General features: G+C 51.6%; 2 protein-coding genes across 5 annotated transcripts in view; one reads left to right on the forward strand and one right to left on the reverse strand.

The window, feature by feature from the left end:
- Positions 1-300: 300 nt before the first annotated feature.
- On the forward strand, positions 301-17,532 carry Hdgfl2 (HDGF like 2). Of its 4 annotated transcripts, none has more exons than XM_028762462.1 (16): positions 301-499; positions 2,730-2,806; positions 2,900-3,038; positions 11,168-11,368; positions 12,946-13,059; positions 13,134-13,205; positions 13,810-13,975; positions 14,047-14,122; positions 14,194-14,485; positions 14,830-14,933; positions 15,619-15,692; positions 15,817-15,887; positions 16,108-16,209; positions 16,321-16,531; positions 16,797-16,923; positions 17,272-17,532. In XM_028762462.1, the coding sequence occupies exons 1-16, from the start codon at positions 428-430 to the stop codon at positions 17,378-17,380; spliced, it is 2,007 nt and encodes a 668-aa protein (XP_028618295.1). In that variant the 5' UTR covers positions 301-427; the 3' UTR covers positions 17,381-17,532. The 4 variants fall into 4 exon arrangements, with proteins under 4 accessions (XP_028618295.1, XP_028618316.1, XP_028618310.1 ...); XM_028762483.1 differs by having other exon boundaries at positions 13,813-13,975; positions 17,275-17,532; XM_028762477.1 differs by having other exon boundaries at positions 345-499; positions 17,275-17,532.
- A 243-nt stretch (positions 17,533-17,775) lies between these two features.
- The window catches only part of Plin4 (perilipin 4), a 7,248-nt gene continuing 4,204 nt past the window's right edge, over positions 17,776-20,819 (reverse strand). The window contains 4 exon segments of the mRNA XM_028762541.1: positions 17,776-19,091; positions 19,170-19,256; positions 19,869-20,056; positions 20,172-20,819. The exon segment at positions 20,172-20,819 is cut by the window's right edge and continues 534 nt beyond it. Coding sequence (XP_028618374.1) covers positions 18,768-19,091; positions 19,170-19,256; positions 19,869-20,056; positions 20,172-20,819 — 1,247 coding nt within the window. The 3' untranslated portion in view covers positions 17,776-18,767.

A 20,819-nucleotide genomic window follows, 5' to 3' on the forward strand; every position in this document is an offset into this window, starting at 1 on the left:
ACATCCTGACTGGGAGCCACGCCCCTGAGTAGTCCCCAATTGATAAGCTCCGCCCCATGATTCCTCTCTAGGCTCCACCCTGTAGCCGCTTAAACCTTTCGTCTTTATGGTTCCACAGCCTCCGCCCCACCCACTGGCTCCTAATCCACGCCCTTGACTTCTGCCCCGTTACCCAATCCCGTTAACTAACTCTGATCCAACCCCTCCCTCTATTGGTTCGCGCGCGTCTCTGTGGTCAAGAGCGACGGCGACGGCGGCCCATAGCCAAGGGAAGGCGGGACTTCCGGCCGTGCCGAACCCAATAAGTAGACGCCGGCCGGCGGCCCGTGCGGACGCCTCCGCCCCTTAGGCGTCCGACTCCCGCCTCTAGCTTCGCCTCCCTCCGCCGCCGTTGCTGCTTCCCGCGGCCTGGGCCTCCGCCGAAAGCATGCCGCACGCCTTCAAGCCCGGGGACTTGGTGTTTGCCAAGATGAAGGGCTACCCGCACTGGCCGGCCCGGGTGAGGCCGCGCGTGGAGTGGACGGGCCCGGCGGAGTTGGTGGAGGGGCCGCGGGCGGGCGCGCGCGGGGAGGCTGGAATGGAGGCCGAGGGGAGGCTGAGGAGAGATTGGGGCTGTGGGCTCAGGTAGCTGCGCTGTGGCTCTCTGGAGTTAAGGAATCTCCTTCCTCCGGGACCACAGTGCCTGGGGTCCGGAGTGTCTTCGGGGAGGTTCCTGGTCTGAGGGACTTGTATTCCGCGGTTCCGGATCCTGGCCCTGAGACCCATGGTCTTTTGGAACTGAGGTGTGGCAGTGTTTTGGTTTGAGTAACCTGCATGGTGAGGTCCTGAGTCTCAGAGACCCACAGTCCTGCAGAGAATGGCTGCGGTACTATCCTTGACCTCCTCCAGGACCTGAGAGACCAGTGTGCCAGAGTTTTGCGTTTAGAGGATCCCAGGATAGTGGAGCCTGAGGGGTGTAGTGGGGCTCGAAGGGTGCGTGGGCACCTTGGGATTGGGGTGGAAGGATCAAATGATGGGGAGAGTCTCTCCCAGAGAGGCTGCGCGTGATGAATGGGGGAGCAGGATGCAGCCCCAGAGAAAGGGACCTTATCTCCATGACCTAAATGAGGGCAAGGGTTGGAAGAAAGCTTTTCTGGGGACCTGGAGTCCGGTCCTTAAAGAGACTCAGTGGGCTGGATGTAACTCACCAGAGAACAGGAGCTTTGGGCTGGAGGTAGGAGGCTTTAGGGTTTCCTGTTTGAGGAAGCCGGGGTCAAGGAGTGTAGATGTTTGGAGCCTGGGTGTGCAGGTGGTAGAATTCTGGCCCTGGCAAAAAGTGGCACATACACAGGGACCCAAAGGTTTCTGTTGCCCCCAGGACTTACGACAGAGGCTACTCCAGGGCTGAAGTTAGCTGCATCCATGTGTCAGGACTGAAGGAATTTTTGTTTGTGCAGATGGTGGCTGGCGTTGCAAGTCCTGGTGCACATGTTCAGTTGCATAGAAACAGTTTTCCTGCCTCTACATATTAGTACAGGGGCTAGATTGGCTGTGACTGCATGGGGGTGGGAGTAGAAGGCCATAGGACAGGCAGTTGCCATGGGGATGCCAAAGCGCAAGCTGAACGGGAACCAGCCCAGGAGGTAACTCCTAGAGGTCAGGACCAGGTGGGCCCATAGGTTCCTGAGGTGTGGGACCGTTGGGAGAAGCAGCCTGGCAGTCTTCAGCAAGGCAGGTTTGAGGATACCTGTGCATCTGGTATCCTGCATCTAGCCACCAGGGACCAGAGTTTGAACTACTAGGACCAACGAGACTAGGGGGATGATGTTTGGGGAGCAGGCCAGGAAGAATCAGCAATCCCCCAGGAGTTGGTGAGGTGGGTCGGTAAGCTCTGGGAAACCCACTGAGACTGAGGAGCAAAACTTTACAGGGGCCACTGCCCTCCCTAGTCTACCTCTGTTCTCTATGGAGCTCTTGTCCCTTCCCCCTTCCTAGCCTTCTCCAGCACAGAGAGAACAGTTCCAAGCACCTGATTGGAGGGGAAGGGGCTGCTAGCATCCTGTGGGAAGGTGACTGACAGCTGCTGGAGCCCATGGGCTTTCACAAAGAGGGTGGGACTTCCGGGATGCCCTGGGCCTGGCTCCCTCAGCCCACCGCCCATCTTCTTCATCGCTGGAGCTGCCAGATTTACCTCTGGGACAAGAGCAGACCAGACCTTTTTTTCCAGGAGGGGCAGTCATTGGCAAATCCCGGGAGAGGGGAGAAGCTGAACCTAGGCCCACCTCCGGAGGGGGGTTCAGGGGACCACACTGGGCCTGGCTCGCCTTAAGAACGTGTATGAAAGGCCAGCTTTCTTCTTGGTGGAAAGAGAATTGCTGTGGGTGGCAGACAGGTTAGCAGTGTGCACATAAGTGCAAGTTTCATAGCAGGCACGGCTGTGCTCCCCGTCCCCGTTGCTTAGGAGAAAGTCAAGCCCCAAGCCACCTTTGTCTACATAGTGAGGACAACCAGGCTGCATAGTGAGACTGTCTAAAAAGAAAAAATTTAATTCCAAATTAAAGGGCTAAGGAGATAGTTTATAGCTTAGTGGACCTGAGTTCAGACCTCCAGACTTCTGTTTGGAAAGTGCTGTGTTTCCCCATGGTGTGTTCTCCCCCACCCCCAAGTAACTGGATGGTTTTCTGGGTCTGGATAAAGCTGCCTCTTGGCCTTTACCTGAAGCCCTCTGACCAGCCTGCCTCTTACTACAGATTGATGACATTGCTGATGGTGCCGTGAAGCCCCCACCCAACAAATACCCCATCTTCTTCTTTGGAACGCATGAAACGTAAGTGTCCCCTCCAGGTTTTCACCCACAGACTGGCTCCTTTCCCAGGGTGGCCTGGCTCACCTGGAACTGGCCTATGGTTCTTACCTCTAGGGCCTTCCTGGGACCCAAGGACCTGTTCCCCTATGACAAGTGCAAGGACAAGTACGGAAAGCCCAACAAGAGAAAAGGCTTCAATGAGGGGCTCTGGGAGATTCAGAACAACCCCCACGCCAGCTACAGTGCACCTCCGGTGAGTGCCTGGGCACAGGTGGGCAGTGGAGCATTTATAGGCCCCTGGGGCCAAGGCTTCCTCAGAAACTTTCAGGATGGTTTCTCTCTCTTTTCCTTCAGTACTGTAGATGCTGTGGATTGGCTCGCTCTTTGGGGTGTTGCTGGGCCCTACAGAATGCTTAATAGGTCTGCTTCACTCCACTCTAGGGGCTCCCCAGGCCATTACCACATATGTCTCTGGTGGGGACCACCATCTAAGGATGAGCCTGGATTCTGAACAGAGTGTTACAAGGCTGGTAGATGCTTCTCAAAGGTGAAACTAGCACCTCCTCTGTCCTGGACTTTGAGCTGTGGATTGGGTAGAGGAAGCAGTTGTCTGTGAATGTGAGCACTCCTGGCCAGAGAGGGGACATAATGCCAAGAGCCTGGCTTGAAATTTCTGGAGAGAGAATAAATTTAGAAAAGTTGAAGAGAGGGGTTGGTGAGACTCAGCACATGGTTGCCCTCCATGCCTGATGACCTGAGCACCTTCCTAATACTCATATGGTAGGAAGGGAGCTGTCTCCTATATGTTACTCTCTGGCCTCCCTTCACACATGCCTACACTAAACAAATATGATTTCTAAAATTTAAAATTAGAAGTTGAAATCAATAGAAAGCCACTGTAGAAGGGTAGAGAGAGTTGCCTGTGTGGATGTTGGAGAGTGAGATGAGAGTGGAGGGTATTGGGCTGGGTAGGGTCCTTCACTCTGTTTTACTCCTGCTTTGGGGTGCTAGTAGTATTTGTTTGCATGTGTGTGGTGTATGCATGTCCATGTGTATGCATGTCTTTGCAGGCTGGAGGCTGATATCAATGTCTTCCGTGACCCTTCTCCACCTTACATATTGAGCCATCATCTTTCGTGAACCCCTAGCTCACTCAGATGGCTGAGTTAGCTCAAAGTATACCCTGTTTGTATCCTGTGTACCTGGGCTCACAAATGGGCTGCCTGGCATCTCTGGGAATGCTAGGAACCTTAATTCTGGTGTGTTTGTGTGTGCAATAATAGGTGCTTTGCTGGCTAAGCTATTGCCTCAGTCCCTGCTCCGAAGGTTTTAATGAGAAGTGGCAAAGTAGCTTAGGGTGGTCATCCAGTTGGGAGGTGGCCAAAGGGAGTGATCACAACAAGGCAAAGCCTGCTGTTGGTGAAGGTCACCTGGGTTTGTTGAACAAAGCGGGAGTTGATGAGTGTTAGTCCCAACCCTGGCTTTACCAGTAGAAATTGGAGTCTTCTCATAGAATCTGGTAATTGTTGGACGTGAACTCTTGAGGTAGTCAAGTGCCTCTCTTTCCCCAACTGGCTCATGCTGGAAGGAATCTCCTAGGGGAGCAGCAGACACAGTTGTGTTGATACCTGCCAAGACCAGAATCAGACACTGATCTGGACCCTTGAGTCCTCGCCTTGAAAATGTTCACACAAGCAGGTGTCTCCCAAGCATTTCTGGTTTGGCTGCCTTTGTTAAGAGACTGGGAACATGCACTGTATGCCAGTGACAGTTTACTTCTGTCATCTGTACCATGTATGGAGAGTAGAATAGCTCTTTTTGTGTCTCTCCTGGGCAGGGGATCTTGAAGAAGATCCTGTCGTCTCTGCTGGCACTAGTTTGAATGCTCTCTAGTTACACATCCTGAGCCCATTTCCTGCTGGTGAATTATCACTGTATTTAATATTTATTGAACACCCATGGCTTGTGGGCACCATGCAGACAATTGCAGCCCTCAAGGAAACAAAACTCAAACATCAAGTGCTGGAGCCAGCCATCCATCTACATGCCTCTGAGACAGAGTGGCTGGAAGCTCTGAGAGCCCCTGGCTGTCCTGTGGTTCCATGACCTAGTGTGCCCTCAAGGGGACATGAGTGTGGACTGTAGATGGATCTGTCATGCCAGCATTCTGGGCTGGTGAGACAGGAGCCTCTCTTGGATTAGAGTACAGAGTCAGCCTTGATACCTTGAGTCAAACAAATAGGAAGGAGAGGTATAATTCCTGTGCCACCCTAGAATGGTCCTTCTAAGCATTGTCAAGATAGATACTTTGGACAGACAGTGTATACACAGGCCTTCAGAAGCATGATTTTATGGGAAACCGAGTGTAATGACTATTCTGGAATTTTGATTTCTGTGAAAAAAAAAAAAAAGAAAAGAAAGAAAGAAACCAAGCCGGGCAGTGGTGGCGCACGCCTTTAATCCCACACCTGGGAGGCAGAGACAGGCAGATTTCTGAGTTTGAGGCCAGCCTGGTCTACAGAGTCTCCAGGACAGCCAGGGCTACACAGAGAAACCCTGTCTCAAAAAACCAAACCAAAACAACAACAAAAAAACACAGAAATGGATTTGCCAGCTGCAGATAGTTTCTGCGATTGTGTTACGTTTGGAGTTCTGGGAACTTTTTAGAGGGTGTATATAAATGCTAGGGCCCGAGGGGCAGGGCTGTTTGGAGGGTGGGGTGTTGGTTGTGGTTTTTAGTAGTCTTGCTCAAAGAAGAAACAAGAAGAAAGAAAGTCGATTCAGGGTTCTCTCTCCCTATCTGTGCCTCCCTCTATCCTTGTTTCTCTCCTGTCTAGTAATAGGGGTGAAGCTGGGGGTGAAGGGAGATACAGAGTGAGAAAAAGAAGAACCCACAAAGTAGTAAAAGATTAGCTACAGTTGACCTGTCTCTTTTCCCTAAAAAATTTAGCTTAATTTTACAAGTCACACAGGAATACAGACCTCATATTCAAAAAGAGCATTGTTCTATGGCGAGCCATCCTGCTGCAGTGCCTTTCTACCTCACTGAAAACCATACAAAGCTTTCAGCTTTCTTTTTTTTTTTAAAGATATATTCATTTTTATTTTATGTGTATGGGTGTTTTGCCTCCATGTATATAAGTGTGCTGTGTGGGTGCTTGGTGCCTGAAGAGACCAAAAGAGGCTGCCAAATCCCTTGGCACTGAAGTTATCAGACAGCATGTGAGTGCTAGTTTTGTTTTGATGTGAGTGTTACCTAGTGTTGGTTTTTGTTTCTCACTTTTCTTTATGACAAATTTTCCCCAATTTAAGAAATTCTTTGAGAATATGCCATCAGCTTTAGTCAGAAAATAGACAGACCCGATTCACTTGTCCTGTGATTGGCCCTACAGATAGCATATGTTTTAAACTGGTTGTTAAGCCTACCTCTGACCTTGTCTCAGACACATTCATTTGCATGCACACATGGTTCTTGGTACCAGTGATGTGTTTGCTAATAGAGCGTTTCCTGGGATGTATAGGTCACCAACTCACTGCACTGTTTTGTATGTTGAGGTCTTGCATGCTCACTCCAGGTCTCAGGATCTCACATATCCCAGGCTAGCCTCAAATTTTCTATGTAGCTGAAGGTAACTTCAGACTGTGGATCCTACTGTGTCTGCCTCCCACATGGTAGGTAACAAATAGATCTGGCCTGTGTTTCCCTGCTGCAGTGTGAGTTTATGTGCCTGGGCTCAGGTACAAGCACCTGGGAGACCTGGACTTCTTCATCTCTCTGTTCTGGTCTCCTGATTCTGTTCTCTGGGGACCTGTTCCAAAGCTTTTTTTTTTTTTTTGGTTTTTCAAGACAGGGTTTCTCTGTGTCTTCCCGGCTGTCCTGAAACTCACTCTGTAGACCAGGCTGGTTCTCAAACTCAGAAATCCTCCTGCCTCTGCCTCCCAAGTGCTGGGATTAAAGGCCACCACTGCCCGGCCTGTTCCATAGCTTTTTTTTTTTTTCCTGGCCTCTGTAAGCCCCCATCTCCTGTCTATGCTCACTGCAGTCACCCCAAGGAAGTATCTCTTTAAATACAAGGTTCTTAAGATTTACAGTTATATTTTATGTGCTGTCTGGTTTTATGTCAGCTTGACACAGTAGAATCATTTGGGAAGAGCCTCACTTGAAAAGATGTCCCCAACAGTTTGTCTTGTGGGCATTCTCTTGATTGATGATGACATGGGAAGGCCCAGCTCACTGTGGGTGATGTCACTCTTTGGCTTGTTGTCCTGGGTGCAATAAGAAAGCAAGCTGAACAAACCATGGTGAAGAAGCCAGTAAACAGCACCCCTCCATGACCCCTGCATCAGCTGCTGCCTTGAATCCCCATCCTGACTTCCTGGATGATGAGCTGTAAGCTGAAATAAACCCTCTCCTCTCTAACTTTATGGTTTTGGCTATGGTTTTTTTTTTTTAATCATAGCAATAGAAATCCTAAGTAAGACGCATTGGTATCAGGAGTGGGGTATTGATGACAGTCATAACTATATGTTTTAGGGAGGATTGTGATGGCATTTGAACTTTGAGAACTTTGGGCTGAGAAATCCATTGAGTGTGCAGAGCTCAGTTGACTGTTCTGTTCTATGGGCATCTGGAAGATAAAAATATTGAAAGCAATGCAGACGATGGAGGCTTGCCTTCTGAAGGTTTAAAGGAAAGTGTTCAGAGTATACTAAGGATTATTCTATTGGCCCATTCCAGTAAAGTGAAACCTTTGCTTTGTGAGAACAGTCAATGCTGTAGTTAAGAATCATAGGTGACAGAGACCAGCATTGCTGAGGCAAAATCTGGGAAGAGATTCTTCAGGGTTAGCACACAGAGGCTGTAGTTCAAAGGATCAAACTTGCATCTTGTACTGGCAGTCAAACTTAGTTATATGTAAGTCACCTAGCTGGTGCTGGTTTGAAGGCTGAAAAAGACTTGAAGAGCAGCTGAGGCTTGGCACCAGGAGAGGCCAGTGGTGAATGTGCAGCCTTAGTTGCAGTAGAAGCCCCAGGACTGAAGCCTTGGAACCATGTAGCAGGATCAGCGTCCCTGAAAAGAACCGATAAGAGGCCACTGCTGAAGACACAGCCCAGTTGCAGAGACCCCAGTATTTTAGAGATGTCAGTGGCATAGGATGACCAAGAACAACAGCAAGTATGGAGTGGAGTGGGCCTGAGCTGACTAGGAGACAAGCTGTGTGTGCTTCAGATGACAGCCAGGGAAGCTGCTGCCCAGGCCTTTGGAAACCAGAGCTTGAAAGTCTCCTAGTCTCCCCTTAACTGTATATACTGAGCTGTGCATGGCTGGACTTGGATTTTGCTTTGATCTGACTGGCTGCTCTACTTCCTCTCTCCTGGAGTAAGAAAGAGTGTAACTTATTTTTATTTCAATTTATTTAATCCCACATTTGAGAGACTTTGGATATTTAGAGAAACTTTGAACTTTTTTTTTGTTTTGGGGGTTTTTGTTTTTTGGTGTTTTGATTTTTTGTTTGTTTATTTTTGAGGTTTTGGGGGGTTTTTTGTTTTTTTGGGTTTTTTTTTGTCTTTAGAAAGTGGAACCTCACTATGAAACTCTGAGTGTCCTGGAATTTGCTATGTATACAAGGCTAGCCTCAAACTCAAATAGAAGCACCTAGCCAGACTTGGTTGCTCCCACTTTTGTTTTTGTTTTTTTAAGACAGGGTTTCCCTGGAGAAACCTGCACCTGGGAAGCAGAAACAGACAGATTTCTGTGAGTTCAAGACCAACATGATGTACATAATGAGTTCCAGGACAGCCAGGGCTACATAGAGAGACTCTGTCTCAAAGCAAACCAAAACAGAGATGCACCTGCCTCTGCCTCTGAGGACTGAGATTAAAGACTTTGGAAACCACACCCTGCTAAAACTAATCTTTAGAAGTATTTGAATTTTTAAAGACTGGTACTTGTAAAGTTATTTAGTTTATATTGTGGTGTTAATATTGTCATACTATGGGAAAGAGAAAGGTTCAATAGTGATGTGTTTGTGTGTCAAGTTAACAAGAGGTCAGTTGTGCTAGGTGGTTTTATGTCAGCTTAACACAAGCTACAGTCACTTGGGAAGAAGAACCTTCCTCAGTCAAGAAAACCTCCCCACCAGATTAGCCTGGGGCATGTTTTTATGCCATTTCTCTTGGTTGATAGTTTGTGTGGGAGGGCCCACCCACTAGGCTTGTGGCTCTGGGTTCTATAAGAAAGCAGGCTGAGCAAGCCTAGAGAAAAGGCCAGTAAGAAGCACCCTCCATGGCCCCTGCATCGACTCCTGCCTCCAGGTCCCTTGGATGATGAACAAGCTGTAAGAAAAAATAAACCTTTTTTCCCCAAGTTCATTTTTGTCTTTTTTTTTTTTTTAAATCACATCAATAGAATGTATGTGGGGATGGGGCCCCAGCATGCCATAATGCCTGTGCAGGTCAGGTGACGGCTTGTGAAGTCAGTTCTCTCCTTCCACCATTTGCATCCTGAGGATTGAACTCAGGTCACCAGGCTTGACACACAGCAAGCCCTTTACCAGCTGAGTCCTCTCCCTAACTCTAGAAGCAGAGGCAGGTAGATCTCTGTGAGTTCAAGGCCAGGCCAGCCTAGTCTACACAGTGAATTACAGGACAACCAGGGCTGCATAGACAGACCTTGCCCCAAAGCAAACAGAATGGTCAGAGCTGCACATGCGATCCAGCAGCTGGTAGCAGGAGAGCAACGTTTGGCCACCCCTAAGTCATACTGTAAACTGTACACTCTGCAGTTCCTGTTTAACAGTGTTGGTGTATTTGTGGCTGCTCCAGCTTTCACCTCAATGTGACTGCAGCACTCTCCACCCCACAGTGCCACAGTGCTGTGCCTGAGTGCCTGCCCTTGGCATTCTGCTTTTCCACCCATATTTATCTGCTGTAGACAGGCCCACACTTCAAGGATGTCATCCTGTATAGCCCAGGCTGGCCTAGAATGACAGAATATCCAGGGAAGGCCTTGATTCTCTGCCCCCACTTGCCACACACTGGAATTTTAGGCCTACACAGTAACAGCATTGGCCATACTTGCCATGTTCACTGTCTCTGGCTATGTTCACTGTCTTCTAGCTGTACCACATCTTTTTCACTCCTTAATTGGTGGCAGTTTGAGTTCTTTCCATTCGTGGTCCTTGAAAAATCAACAACTGCCACCACCCTACCCCTTATCCTCAGGTCGCAGTTATATGGAATTACAGTGACGGGTTCTGAGTGTGGCTAAGGTCTACTGTTGTCATGGCTTTTACCTGTCATCATAGTAGGTGCTCTATAGTGTGCATTGGATGAATGAGGGGGACTCAACATGTTTGGAGCTCACAGATTTTCTCTGCATCCTGAGACTTCTTGAGCCACCTGGCCAATGGTTTCAGAGCCTCAGTAAGTTAGTGTGTGAGCTAGCCACAGCATCATCTTCAGTCTCTTCACCATCACCTTCATTTCTCTCTACAACCTGGCCATTCCAGCCTGTTCCCTTTGCTTTCCAGTCCCTTGTAACCCTTGTAAGCTGCATCTTGCTCACCCTGCTCTACCTCTGACCGGCATTTCTGAGGTCCTAGGACACATCTTTCACTTCACAGTCCTCACAGCAGCTCCTCATTTCTCAGTCCCCACTGTCTTTCTAGTCCCTGTGTTTAGCAGCTTTGTGTGATCTGCCTGTTCCTAGGTTCTCAGCTCCTGGGTTGGACAGGAGGCCAAGTTGTAGTCAAGTCATACATAGCTTGTGATGTGGCTGGACTGTAGCTGCTGCCTAAGCAGGCATTGTGAGGGTGGCAGGTTCAGCAGTGCCTCTGGGGCTGGCTTCTTCTCACAATTGTAATATCTTGAAATAGAGCCAAGCCAGACCTGTTGAGGCAGGCGTGTCTTCCCAGCACAACTTAAAGGCCAGCCAGGCTTCACAGTACCCTATCTAACATAGGAAGTAAAGAGGGGCCCAGGGTTGCAGCTCAGTGAGGGAGTGCTTGCCTGGCATGCCTGAAGCCCTGTATTCAGTTCCCAGTAGCACATAACACAAACAAAACCCACAATTACTACCACTTGCTGTGCTCTGCATGCTACCTGTTTACTTGACAGCTCTGTGCTACCTGCAGCAAACTCATGAGGCCAAAAGTTGTGATCTCTCCCTTGCTCAGTTGAAAACTGAGGCACAGAGCCAAAGCACTTGCTCCTACATCTTCCTACCTACACCATCCTACTGTCTCGGTTTCCCAACTCATGAGCGAGGCAGCCAGACCGTGAGCCTGGATTCCCAGCGCTGGATGCTGTCTGCCCAGTTAACATGGGGCTAGGAAGTCTATCCTGGCCCCTTGGTGACACATCTGTCACCTCCAACCCCAGCCGGTGAGCTCCTCTGACAGTGAGGTCCCTGAAGCTGACCTGAGTGGTGGCAGCGACGCGGACAAGGACAAAGAAGCCCGGAGAGTCATGACTGTGACAGCTGTGACCACCACAACCACCAGTGACAGGATGGAGAGCGATTCCGACTCTGACAAGAGCAGTGATCACAGTGGCCTGAAGCGGAAGACACCAGTCTTGAAGGTAGTGTAAAGAGGGTAGCTACTAGAAACCTGTCCCCTTGGTGGCCCCTTGCCATCTCCAGCCCTTCTCTATAGGAATTGTTTTTGTTGTTTGTTTTGAGACAGGGCCTCAATGTGTAATAGCCCAATCAGGCCTGAAACTTGTAATCTTCCTGCCTCAGTCTCTAGGAGTGCTGAGGTCATAAGTATGCATCACCATGTGCCTGCCTTAGTACTCATTTTTAACAAGAATTGAGGTAAAATTCAGATACCTTGAAGTTGATTACTTTAGGGGGCCTGACTCTCCATGGCATTTTTAATCTTTGTATGATTATGAGATTAGTCCACATGTCTGTGTGTAGAGAGACCAGAGGTTGAGTCTCTCCCTGTCTGCATTTGAGAGCTCCTCATCAGTTTAACTAGATGGCCAGCAAGCCTGGGGACCCTTTGTCTTTGCCTCCCTGGCTCTGGATTACAGATATGCGTTTGCTTTTTTGTTTGATTGGTTATGTTTTGGGGGTAGGGCAGTTTTTATTTTCTACATCTGGGTGTTTTACCTGCACACCAGTTATGTCTGAACACCTCATTTATTCCATGTCTGATACCCAAAGCCAGAGATGGTATTTGATCTCCTGGGACAGAGTTGTGTGTGTTTGAGACAGGTCTCACTATGTAGCCCTGGTTATCCTGGAACTCATTATGTGGATCAGGCTGGCCTCAAACTTTTATCCCAGCCTCTTTTTCCTCCTTAGTGCTGTGATTAAAGGTGTATGTAGCCACTCCCGACTTTGTAGTCACTGATGGTTGTGAGCAGCCTGTGCTAGCTGGGAACAAACCTAGATCCTCTTGACAGTAGCCAGTGATGAAGCTCAAGCCCCAGCCCCTTTTTAGAATGTGTTTTTTTCATGTATATGTATTTGTGCCTTGGGAGAGGGTGCACATGAGTGCAGATGCCTGTGTAAACAAGACAGTTGTGAACTATCATGTGGATGCTAGGAACCATGGAGCCTGTGTATGCAACCAGTACTCTAACATGGAGCTGCTGCTCTTACCCATGATGGAGGTTCTCCACAAGGATCCTAATGATAGGACTTTGGGCTTGCATAGTAGATGCGTTGGCTGCTGATCCCGGTTCTTTACAGACTGTTTGACCACGTTGATGTGTACCTTTCAACCATAGTAAGCAGCACTGCCTCTTCCATAGTTCTTTCTGTGGGCCTGTCAGTCCTACTGGGGTCATCTGTCTGTCTGTCTGTCTATATCTCTGTGATTTTCTTTTTGATAGAGAGCTTGTGACATAAAATGAGGCATTCTGCGGTACAGTCCTTACCATGAAAGTTCCAGCCCTGTCAGACACTATTCTCTCCAGCCCCTAGCACTTGCCCCCAAGTTTCCTTCTCTAGTTCTGACCACTCAAAGGATAAGGAGCTCCTGGGAGTGGGACCCACGGTTATGTGTGCCTTTGTGTGTGGCTCATGTCATGACCCCAGAATTAAGGAGCATCAAGGCACAAGGATTGCATGTTCAAGGCTACACAGGAGGGTCCCATCTGGAGCCGGGGATGTCTAGCTGCTGACCCAGCCTGACCCTGCCTTCCAGATGTCAGTTTCTAAACGAGCTAGAAAAGCTTCCAGCGACCTGGATCAGGCCAGTGTGTCCCCATCGGAAGAGGATTCTGAGAGCCCATCTGAGTCGGAAAAGACCAGTGACCAGGTGAGCAAACACCAGCCTCCAGGACAGCCTGGCATGGCAGCCAGCACCCCTGACACTCCTGTCTCTCCACCCAGGATTTTACCCCAGAAAAGAAGACAGTGGCCCGGACGCCACGGCGGGGTCCTCTGGGAGGACGTAAGAAGAAGGTAAGAGTGCTGTGCCCCAGGTCCTGAACAGCCACTGGCATCATGAGGGGCCTTTTATGGCAGTGATGCCTGGGTACCCAGGTATGTGGTGATGCCCCTGTGGCCTGTGGGTCACTGCTGCTCCTCCCAGGGGACCCCACTACCACAACTGAAAATCAGGTCCTATCTGCTGGAATGTTGTGGCATAAAGGATCATGTGTGCTGTGTACACGTTGGGAGTGTGAGGACGTGTGTTTACAAGGCTGCTTGTGCATGTGCAGGTGTGTGTGTATCTGTGACCATGTGTATGGTGATGTGGACTGTGAGTGTTGTACTGTGGCTTGCTGTGGGAGAACTGGACAATATGAGGGAGAAAGCAGGTCGGGCCTTCTATGCAGATTTTCAGTGCACATCTGCCGTGGAAAGCCCCTGGGCTTATCCCTGGTCCTGTTACCCAGGAGCCACCAGGGTGCCCAATGTTTCTGCTGTGGACGAGGTACAGAACTGTATCTCTTGGGAAATGCAGCCACTTTTGCCATCACACACACCCCCTACCCACCACCTACCCCGTGTGGCTCCTCTTCCATTTGGGCTCTGGCACCCTACTTGCTCTGCCTGTCCCCAGAAGGTGCCATCAGCCTCGGATTCAGACTCCAAAGCCGACTCGGATGGGGCCAAGGAAGAGCCTGTGGTTGCAGCACAGCCGTCTCCATCCTCCTCCTCGTCCTCCTCATCCTCCTCCTCAGACTCAGATGTGTCCGTCAAGAAACCTCCTCGAGGCAGAAAGCCAGGTAAGGCCTGAACCAGCCTTGATGCAGCACTGGGAGGCCGTGGAGAGAAGGTCACCCCTCCTTTTCCACAGCTGAGAAGCCACCCCCCAAGCCCCGAGGGCGGAGACCAAAGCCAGAACGACCACCTTCCACCTCCAGCAGTGACAGGTGGGTGTCACCTAGTGATATGGGGGCCGCAGAGTGTACTGGGATCCCCACTGATAGACTCTCCATCCCAGTGACAGTGACAGTGGTGAGGTGGACCGCATCAGTGAATGGAAGAGACGTGATGAGGAGCGAAGGCGTGAGCTGGAGGCTCGGAGGCGACGGGAGCAGGAGGAAGAGCTCCGGAGACTTCGAGAACAGGAGAGGGAGGAGAAGGAGCGGCGCAAGGAGCGGGCAGAGCGTGGGGGCAGCAGTGGGGAGGAGCTGGAGGACGAGGAGCCTGTGAAGAAGCGTAGCCGCAAGACTCGGGGCCGGGGCACACCATCTTCCTCTGACTCAGAGCCCGAGGGGGAGCTTGGGAAAGAGGTGTGTAGTGCCCCCTCTTCACCTGAAGCCCCAGACACTGACCCTGGACCCCAGTCTATTGAGCTGGGTACTGGGCCTCATCATAGGTGTTGGAGATAGGATGGTAACAGAGCCCAGGACCTCAGGCCTAGAAAGTAGGGGTAGCCAGTCAAGGATTCTGCCTGAGTATACAGCTTGTCTCTCACATGGAGAGCTGTACTTCACACTTCGTAAAGGCCAGGGAAGCCATTGCCCAAATATGCTGGGTGGAGGGTGGCAAGGCCACAGCTCTGTAGACTAAATGATGGGAATAGGGGACAGACTTCTTCTGAGGCAGCAACCTGTCCTTTGGCTGCTCCCTGTAGGGGAAGAAATTGGCCAAGAAGTCCCAACTGCCAGGCTCAGAGTCTGCAAGGAAGCCTGGGCAGAAGGAGAAGAGAGGGCGGCCAGATGAGAAGCCACGAGCCAGGTCAGCATCTGTCCTGAGCCCTGGACCTATGAGTTTAGCCTCAGAGCCATACCCATCCAAGGACTCCAACCCTCGAGGCTGCAGCCTCAGGACTTTGCCTGCCCCTGACTTACTGTAGGAGTCTCTCCTGGCCCACATATGGCTATCAGACTAGGAGCTGCTGGCCTATAGTGGGCAGAGGCCAGAAGCAATGTCCAGAACCCCAAAGAGCAATCCAACTGGTATCTACAGCACCCAGAAGCTTTAACTCCACCTACAAGTGGTGAAATGCAGCTCATATTTGTTCCCTAAGTGTATTCCCAACTATTGCTAATCAGAGTTGCCCATGGGCATCAGCAGTGTGGTGTGGCGGCCACACAGCAGGGGGTGTGATATGTTCAATGGGCTTTTTTTTTTTTTTTTTTTTTTTGGTTTTTCGAGACAGGGTTTCTCTGTATAGCCCTGGCTGTCCTGGAACTCACTCTGTAGACCAGGCTGGCCTCGAACTCAGAAATCCGCCTGCCTCTGCCTCCCAAGTGCTGGGATTAAAGGCGTGCGCCACCACCGCCCGGCTTCAATGGGCTTCTTAAGGTCAGCCAGATGTTCCTCATCTTCACAGAAGCAGAGGAGGGCCCCAGGCCCTTGGCCTGACTCTCCTCACCTTGGGCCTCCCAAGATAACCTGTCTGATAGGAGTCTCTTCATAGGCCTGTGAAGGTGGAGCGGACGCGGAAGCGGTCGGAGGGTCTCTCACTGGACAGGAAGGGGGAGAAGAAGAAAGGTTAGCTCTAGCAATGGTACTGGGTTTCAAGGCTCCAGTGTGGACCTGTGGTGGTGGGAGGGTCTGGGCCACCTTGTACCTGGGATCAGAGCATCCTGCTCAACCCAGCATCTCTCCTGCCCAGAACCTTCTGTAGAGGAGAGACTGCAAAAGCTGCACAGCGAGATCAAATTTGCACTGAAGGTTGACAACCCAGTAAGATGCCTGCTACACAGCCCCACGCTGTCCTGAGATGGGTGCTTTCCTCAGCCACCTCCTTACTGGTTCCTTGGAAATCTTGGGAAAATGAGGCAGGGTCCCCTGGGTGGAGGAGTGGGTTTCATAGTACTCCAGGGATTGCCTTGCACTCTCCCCTGGGAACAGCAGGCAACATTCTAGGAGACAGCCAGGGCTTCCCTCCACTCTTGCTTTGCAGGATGTGAGGAGGTGTCTGAGTGCACTGGAAGAACTGGGGACCCTGCAGGTAACCTCTCAGATCCTTCAGAAGAACACAGATGTGGTAGCAACACTGAAGAAGGTATAGCACAGGACACCAGGGCAAAGCATCTAGGAGATGGTGGTGGTGTCTAAGGGGAGGTCTCAGGGGCACAGCCATTGGCTCTGCTAAGCCTAGCCTCCTGGTGGCCAGATTCGCCGGTACAAGGCCAACAAGGATGTGATGGCGAAGGCAGCAGAGGTCTACACCCGGCTCAAGTCGCGGGTCCTGGGGCCAAAAGTTGAGGCTCTCCAGAAGGTGAACAAGGCTGGAGCCGAGAAGGAACGGGCCGATGGCGAGAAGGTGGAGGAACAGCCGGGGGAGCAGGCTCCCAGAGAGCTGGCAGAGGATGAGCCCAGCACCGGTGAGGGCTGCCTGCACCAGGCCAGAGGGCAGGGGAACAGTGCCATGTTTGTCCCCAGCAAGCTTGCCAGACCCAACCTCATTCTGGGGCAGCTGGCACAGTGTGTTTGAGCCCCACTGGATGCTAGAAATGGGGTGCTGGAAGTGTTCTTTGTGCCATAACACCTACATGCATTTGAACTGCTTCTAAGTTTGACCACAGCTGGATGAGAAGGGTTCTAATGAAAGGCAAGCTGTGTGTTCATAATGACCCTATGTCTCCCTAGATCGGTCAGCACCTATGAATGGTGAGGCCGCATCCCAGAAGGGGGAGAACATGGAAGACAGAGCACAGGAAGATGGGCAGGACTCAGAGGATGGCCCCAGGGGTGGCTCCTCAGAAGAGCTGCATGAGTGAGTCCCTGGGACATCAGGTGCATTCCCTGCATACTGGAGCCCTCACCCCACCCCTGCCACTTGTTGGGGCCAGCCAACACTCTGATATTGGCCCACATTAGGCTACCCCATGCTTCCAGCTGTTGGTGCTCTAGGAAAGAACTTCCTGCTAACTCTCTAGGGTTGGCCCTCCAGTAACCAACATGAGCACTGGCCACCAGACTGAGCCACAGTTGGACTGGGGAGGGTCAGCAAGGCCACACAAGACACAGGTGCCTTTGACATGAGTGTCACCTTTCCTTGGCTGCCCACCCACCCAATTGCCCAAAAGCACCGCGTGCTTACCAACCTTCTTTACGCCCCCAGCAGCCCACAGGACAGCTCTGACCCCGCAAGGCCTGGGAATGAGCATCAGGACCATGAGAGGACACGGCTAGCCTCTGAGTCTGCCGATGATGACAATGAGGACAGCTGAGCCCCAGCCACTGTGGCCATGGTGCCATGTCCATCCCCAGCCTCCCAGGGAAGTGCTGCGCTGTTTGTATTTGTGGCCTGGGCTTTTCTGCCTAGTTCTGTGATTTCAATTGACATGAAATGGCTATAAAGAATTTTGTAATGAAAAAGAAACAGCTTTTATTGGTTTGGTGTCCTGATATGAAATGCAGCTAGGCTAGGGCCAGGGCACTGTGCCTGACATAGGGCTTAGGTGCTAGCCACCATGAGCAGTATGGGGAGCCCAGACCTGATTCAGGGCAGGGCTCATACCCACAGGCTGGCAGAGCTCTTCCTGCAGTGAGTGGCCAATTCTACCAGCATAAGTAAAGCAGACACTAAGGACAGCCCAAGAGGAGAGGTCCATCACCAGCTGTGCAGAGACCCCCAGGTGAGACCAGCATAGTGCCTCTGGGGCAGCTCGGCCTCTGGGCTGAGTGTTGCAGTCCACAGCATACCAGCCTCCTCTCACTGTGTGGCTTTCAGCAGGGCCTTCCCCACTCTTCTGTATTCCCAGTGGGCTCACAAGTTGGGTGCATGCTTCCAGTGTATCCTGCCTCAATAGCCACCAATAACTGGACATGATGTAATGAGGCTCATGCCATCTGTTGAAAGGCTTAGCTGTAGGCTCTGAGCCCAATGTTTGCCAGTGGCTGCATTTAGTGTCACCGAGATGCTGACATGGCAGAAGGACAGGGAAAGGTCCCTGGCTGTCTCTGTCATGGCATTCCTTGGCCACAGCTGGCCCAGCTCTGAAGTTTTTGGAGACTGTTAATTTTCCAAGAGTGCAGATAAAGGAGCTGGGAGGTTGGGGTCACTAGCACTGCTGGGGTTCAGGGAGGGCTGGGCTGTGGCCTTGGCCTATTGGTGAGGCAGTGCCTTGTGCCCCAGCATCTTGTTTGCTTGTATCTTGGGTGCATGGGGCAAGGGAGATGAGCCATCACCTGCCTATTTCCCCATTCAGTTCCATCTTCAGCCCTAGGCTGCAGGCCATGTGCTGCACACGCCACAGCTACTCAGAGCCGTGCTGGGCCCGTCCACTCAGTCTAGTCTCCATGTAGTGATGTGTGTGACTCTCCTTTTCTCAGCAGAGCAGGCCTGAGTCAGGCCCACAGCAGCCTGCGATGTCAGTCTGTGGCTTTGTGCAGCTCTATTCCCTACTAAGAATCAGAAGCGGCTGTAGGAGCTTACTTCGGCGGCTAGTTTGGAGGAGGGGACGTTGGTTCTTGGATAAAGCAGGAGCAGTGGCTGGTTTCAAATTCACTTTCCAGGACCTTCTGCTCCTGCTCAGTCCAGAGCTTTGAGGAAGTACAGCCAGCTGTGGTCACAGCATGGTCCTTGGGCATCCCAGCCACCCAGCCCTTAGGTGCCTACAGCTGGTCACAAGGCACTGAGGTGAAGGGTCCAACCAGCCAGCTGAGTGGAGGGCTCTGCTGCAGCTTATCGAGCAGTCCCTCCAGGCCTTGCCATGCCTGGGCAACAGCAGCACTGCTCTGGGCCAGCTCCTCTGCCTGCAGCTCAGTACCTGCCTTGGAAGACACAAGGCTATACAGCTTGCAGAGGCTGTGCCGTGCCTGCCCTGCCTGTTGCTGCACCTCTGGCAGACCCTGCAGGCTGGTCGCCAGGCTGCTGTAAGCTGCATGGAGCTGATGGGCGAGGGTGCACAGCCTGTCCTGAGCCATGGAGGCCGGCATCTGCAGAGGTGGAGAGAGGTAAGGAGGGATGGGGCTTTCACTAGGGGTAGTGGGAAGGAAGGCCCATGCCACACCCACCTCATGGCTACCAGTAGGCTCCGCTGTGGTGTGCAAGCTCACGTCCCTGCACAGCTTCCCACCTGGAGCCTCCATGCTCATGTCTGTCTGGAAGAAGAACCACAGGACAGGGGGTTGGCCCGGAAGGATTAGGGACACTCAGTGCTGTACCTGGATCTCGCGTCTAAACCTCCTCCATATGTAGTGCAAAACACGGAGTCCCCATGAGGCCATCTGGAATGCCAGGAGGTAGTCTCTGCCCACTCATCTGCCACCCCACTACTGGCCTCCACATGTCCACACTGATTCCTTTCTGTCCCCTGACTACTCTCACCGTGCTCTTTTCCTAGGAATCTGCCACCTTGCATCCCACCATACCTCTGTCTTTATCTTTTCCATATTCCCTTAGTATCTCCTTAGGGGACAGCAGGGCTTTGTGACCAGGGAGGAGGTGGGCAGATGACAGAGAATATCAGGCTTCTGTGTCTGTGATGCCCAACATAACTCGGGAGGTGGGTGGGATATTGGGGAAAGACCCCCTGCTAGAGCCTGGTCACCCACACTACCCTTTCACAGATTGCAGCCACATACCCAGCTCACTACATGATGCTGGTACATCCATCCCTCAGCTCCCTTTGCATGCAGGTGGCTTAGCCCACTGGGCACTTGGCTGGTGACCAGAGTGGAAGTGTCCAGAGTGGGGACCAGAGATGCTCTTACCATCTGGAAGGCCTCCTGGAGCTGGGCCAGTGTGGCCCTGGCTTGGAACTGGTTGTGCTGTATGTGGCTCAGGGCATGTTCAAAAGCCCGCTGGCGGAAGCTGGGGACCAGGTCACCCAGGCGGATGTAGTAGCTTCCCTGGTCGGCAGAGAGTACTCGGGGCCCTGACTCTGAGGCCGCCAGATGAGCTGGAGGAAGGCAATGAATGAGACTCAATCTGAAAGGTGCCTTGAGACACCCAAAATGGGGATGGGGTCTCACCAAACCTAGGGACCCATGATGGGGAAAGGCAAAGGCACTAACCTTGTTCCTCAGCTGTCATGGGCTGGAAGATATCACCCAGCCCTCTCAACTCATCACGAAGTGCAGCAAATCCTGTGGCAGCCAGCTGACCACACTCCTCCACAGACCTGGTCATTGGGTGGGCAGATGAACCCATACCAGACACAAGGGTTTTGGTCGCACCTATGAGCTCTGTGACATGCCCCAAGCTGGATGTGTCTGAGAAACTATTGGTCTCACAGCACAGGACCTCTGTGGAAGTCAGGGCAGCCTGTCCTACCCCTTGGTTGGTGTCCCTGTGATGGCTAGGCTCATGACATATAGTGGAATGAGAGCCAGAGAGAAAACTCGGGATTGTGTGAACACCTGTGAGGATGGCATGGGTGGCTACGTCACCAAAATGAGCAAGCCCAGTAGACTGTGTGTCTCTGGTAGTGTCTGTGTTCTTATGAATATCTTTAGCAATGTACATGGTACTGGTAACTCCAACACAGTCAGTCTCCTTCATGCCTGTCTGCACTGTCCCCTTAGACACATTAAAGGCCCCTGTGGTGACCATGTCCTTGTTGCCCATAACCACTGACTTGGTGGAGTCCAGGCCTCTCTGAAGAGCATCTTTAGTCACATTCACAGCCCCTGTGAGTCCTGTGGTCACCGTGTCCTTGGTGC

This window comes from Grammomys surdaster, unplaced genomic scaffold, assembly GCF_004785775.1.
Source record: "Grammomys surdaster isolate TR1022 unplaced genomic scaffold, NIH_TR_1.0 62, whole genome shotgun sequence".
In the NCBI taxonomy this organism is placed as follows: Eukaryota; Metazoa; Chordata; class Mammalia; order Rodentia; family Muridae; genus Grammomys; species Grammomys surdaster.

Coding starts and splice junctions, on each gene's coding strand:
- Hdgfl2 (XM_028762462.1), top strand. CDS start 428: ATGCCGCACGCCTTCAAGCCCGGGGACTTGGTGTTTGCCAAGATGAAG. Junction 3,039..11,167: donor CCAGCTACAGTGCACCTCCG/GTGAGTGCCTGG, acceptor CTCCAACCCCAG/CCGGTGAGCTCCTCTGACAG. Junction 16,924..17,271: donor TCCTCAGAAGAGCTGCATGA/GTGAGTCCCTGG, acceptor TTACGCCCCCAG/CAGCCCACAGGACAGCTCTG.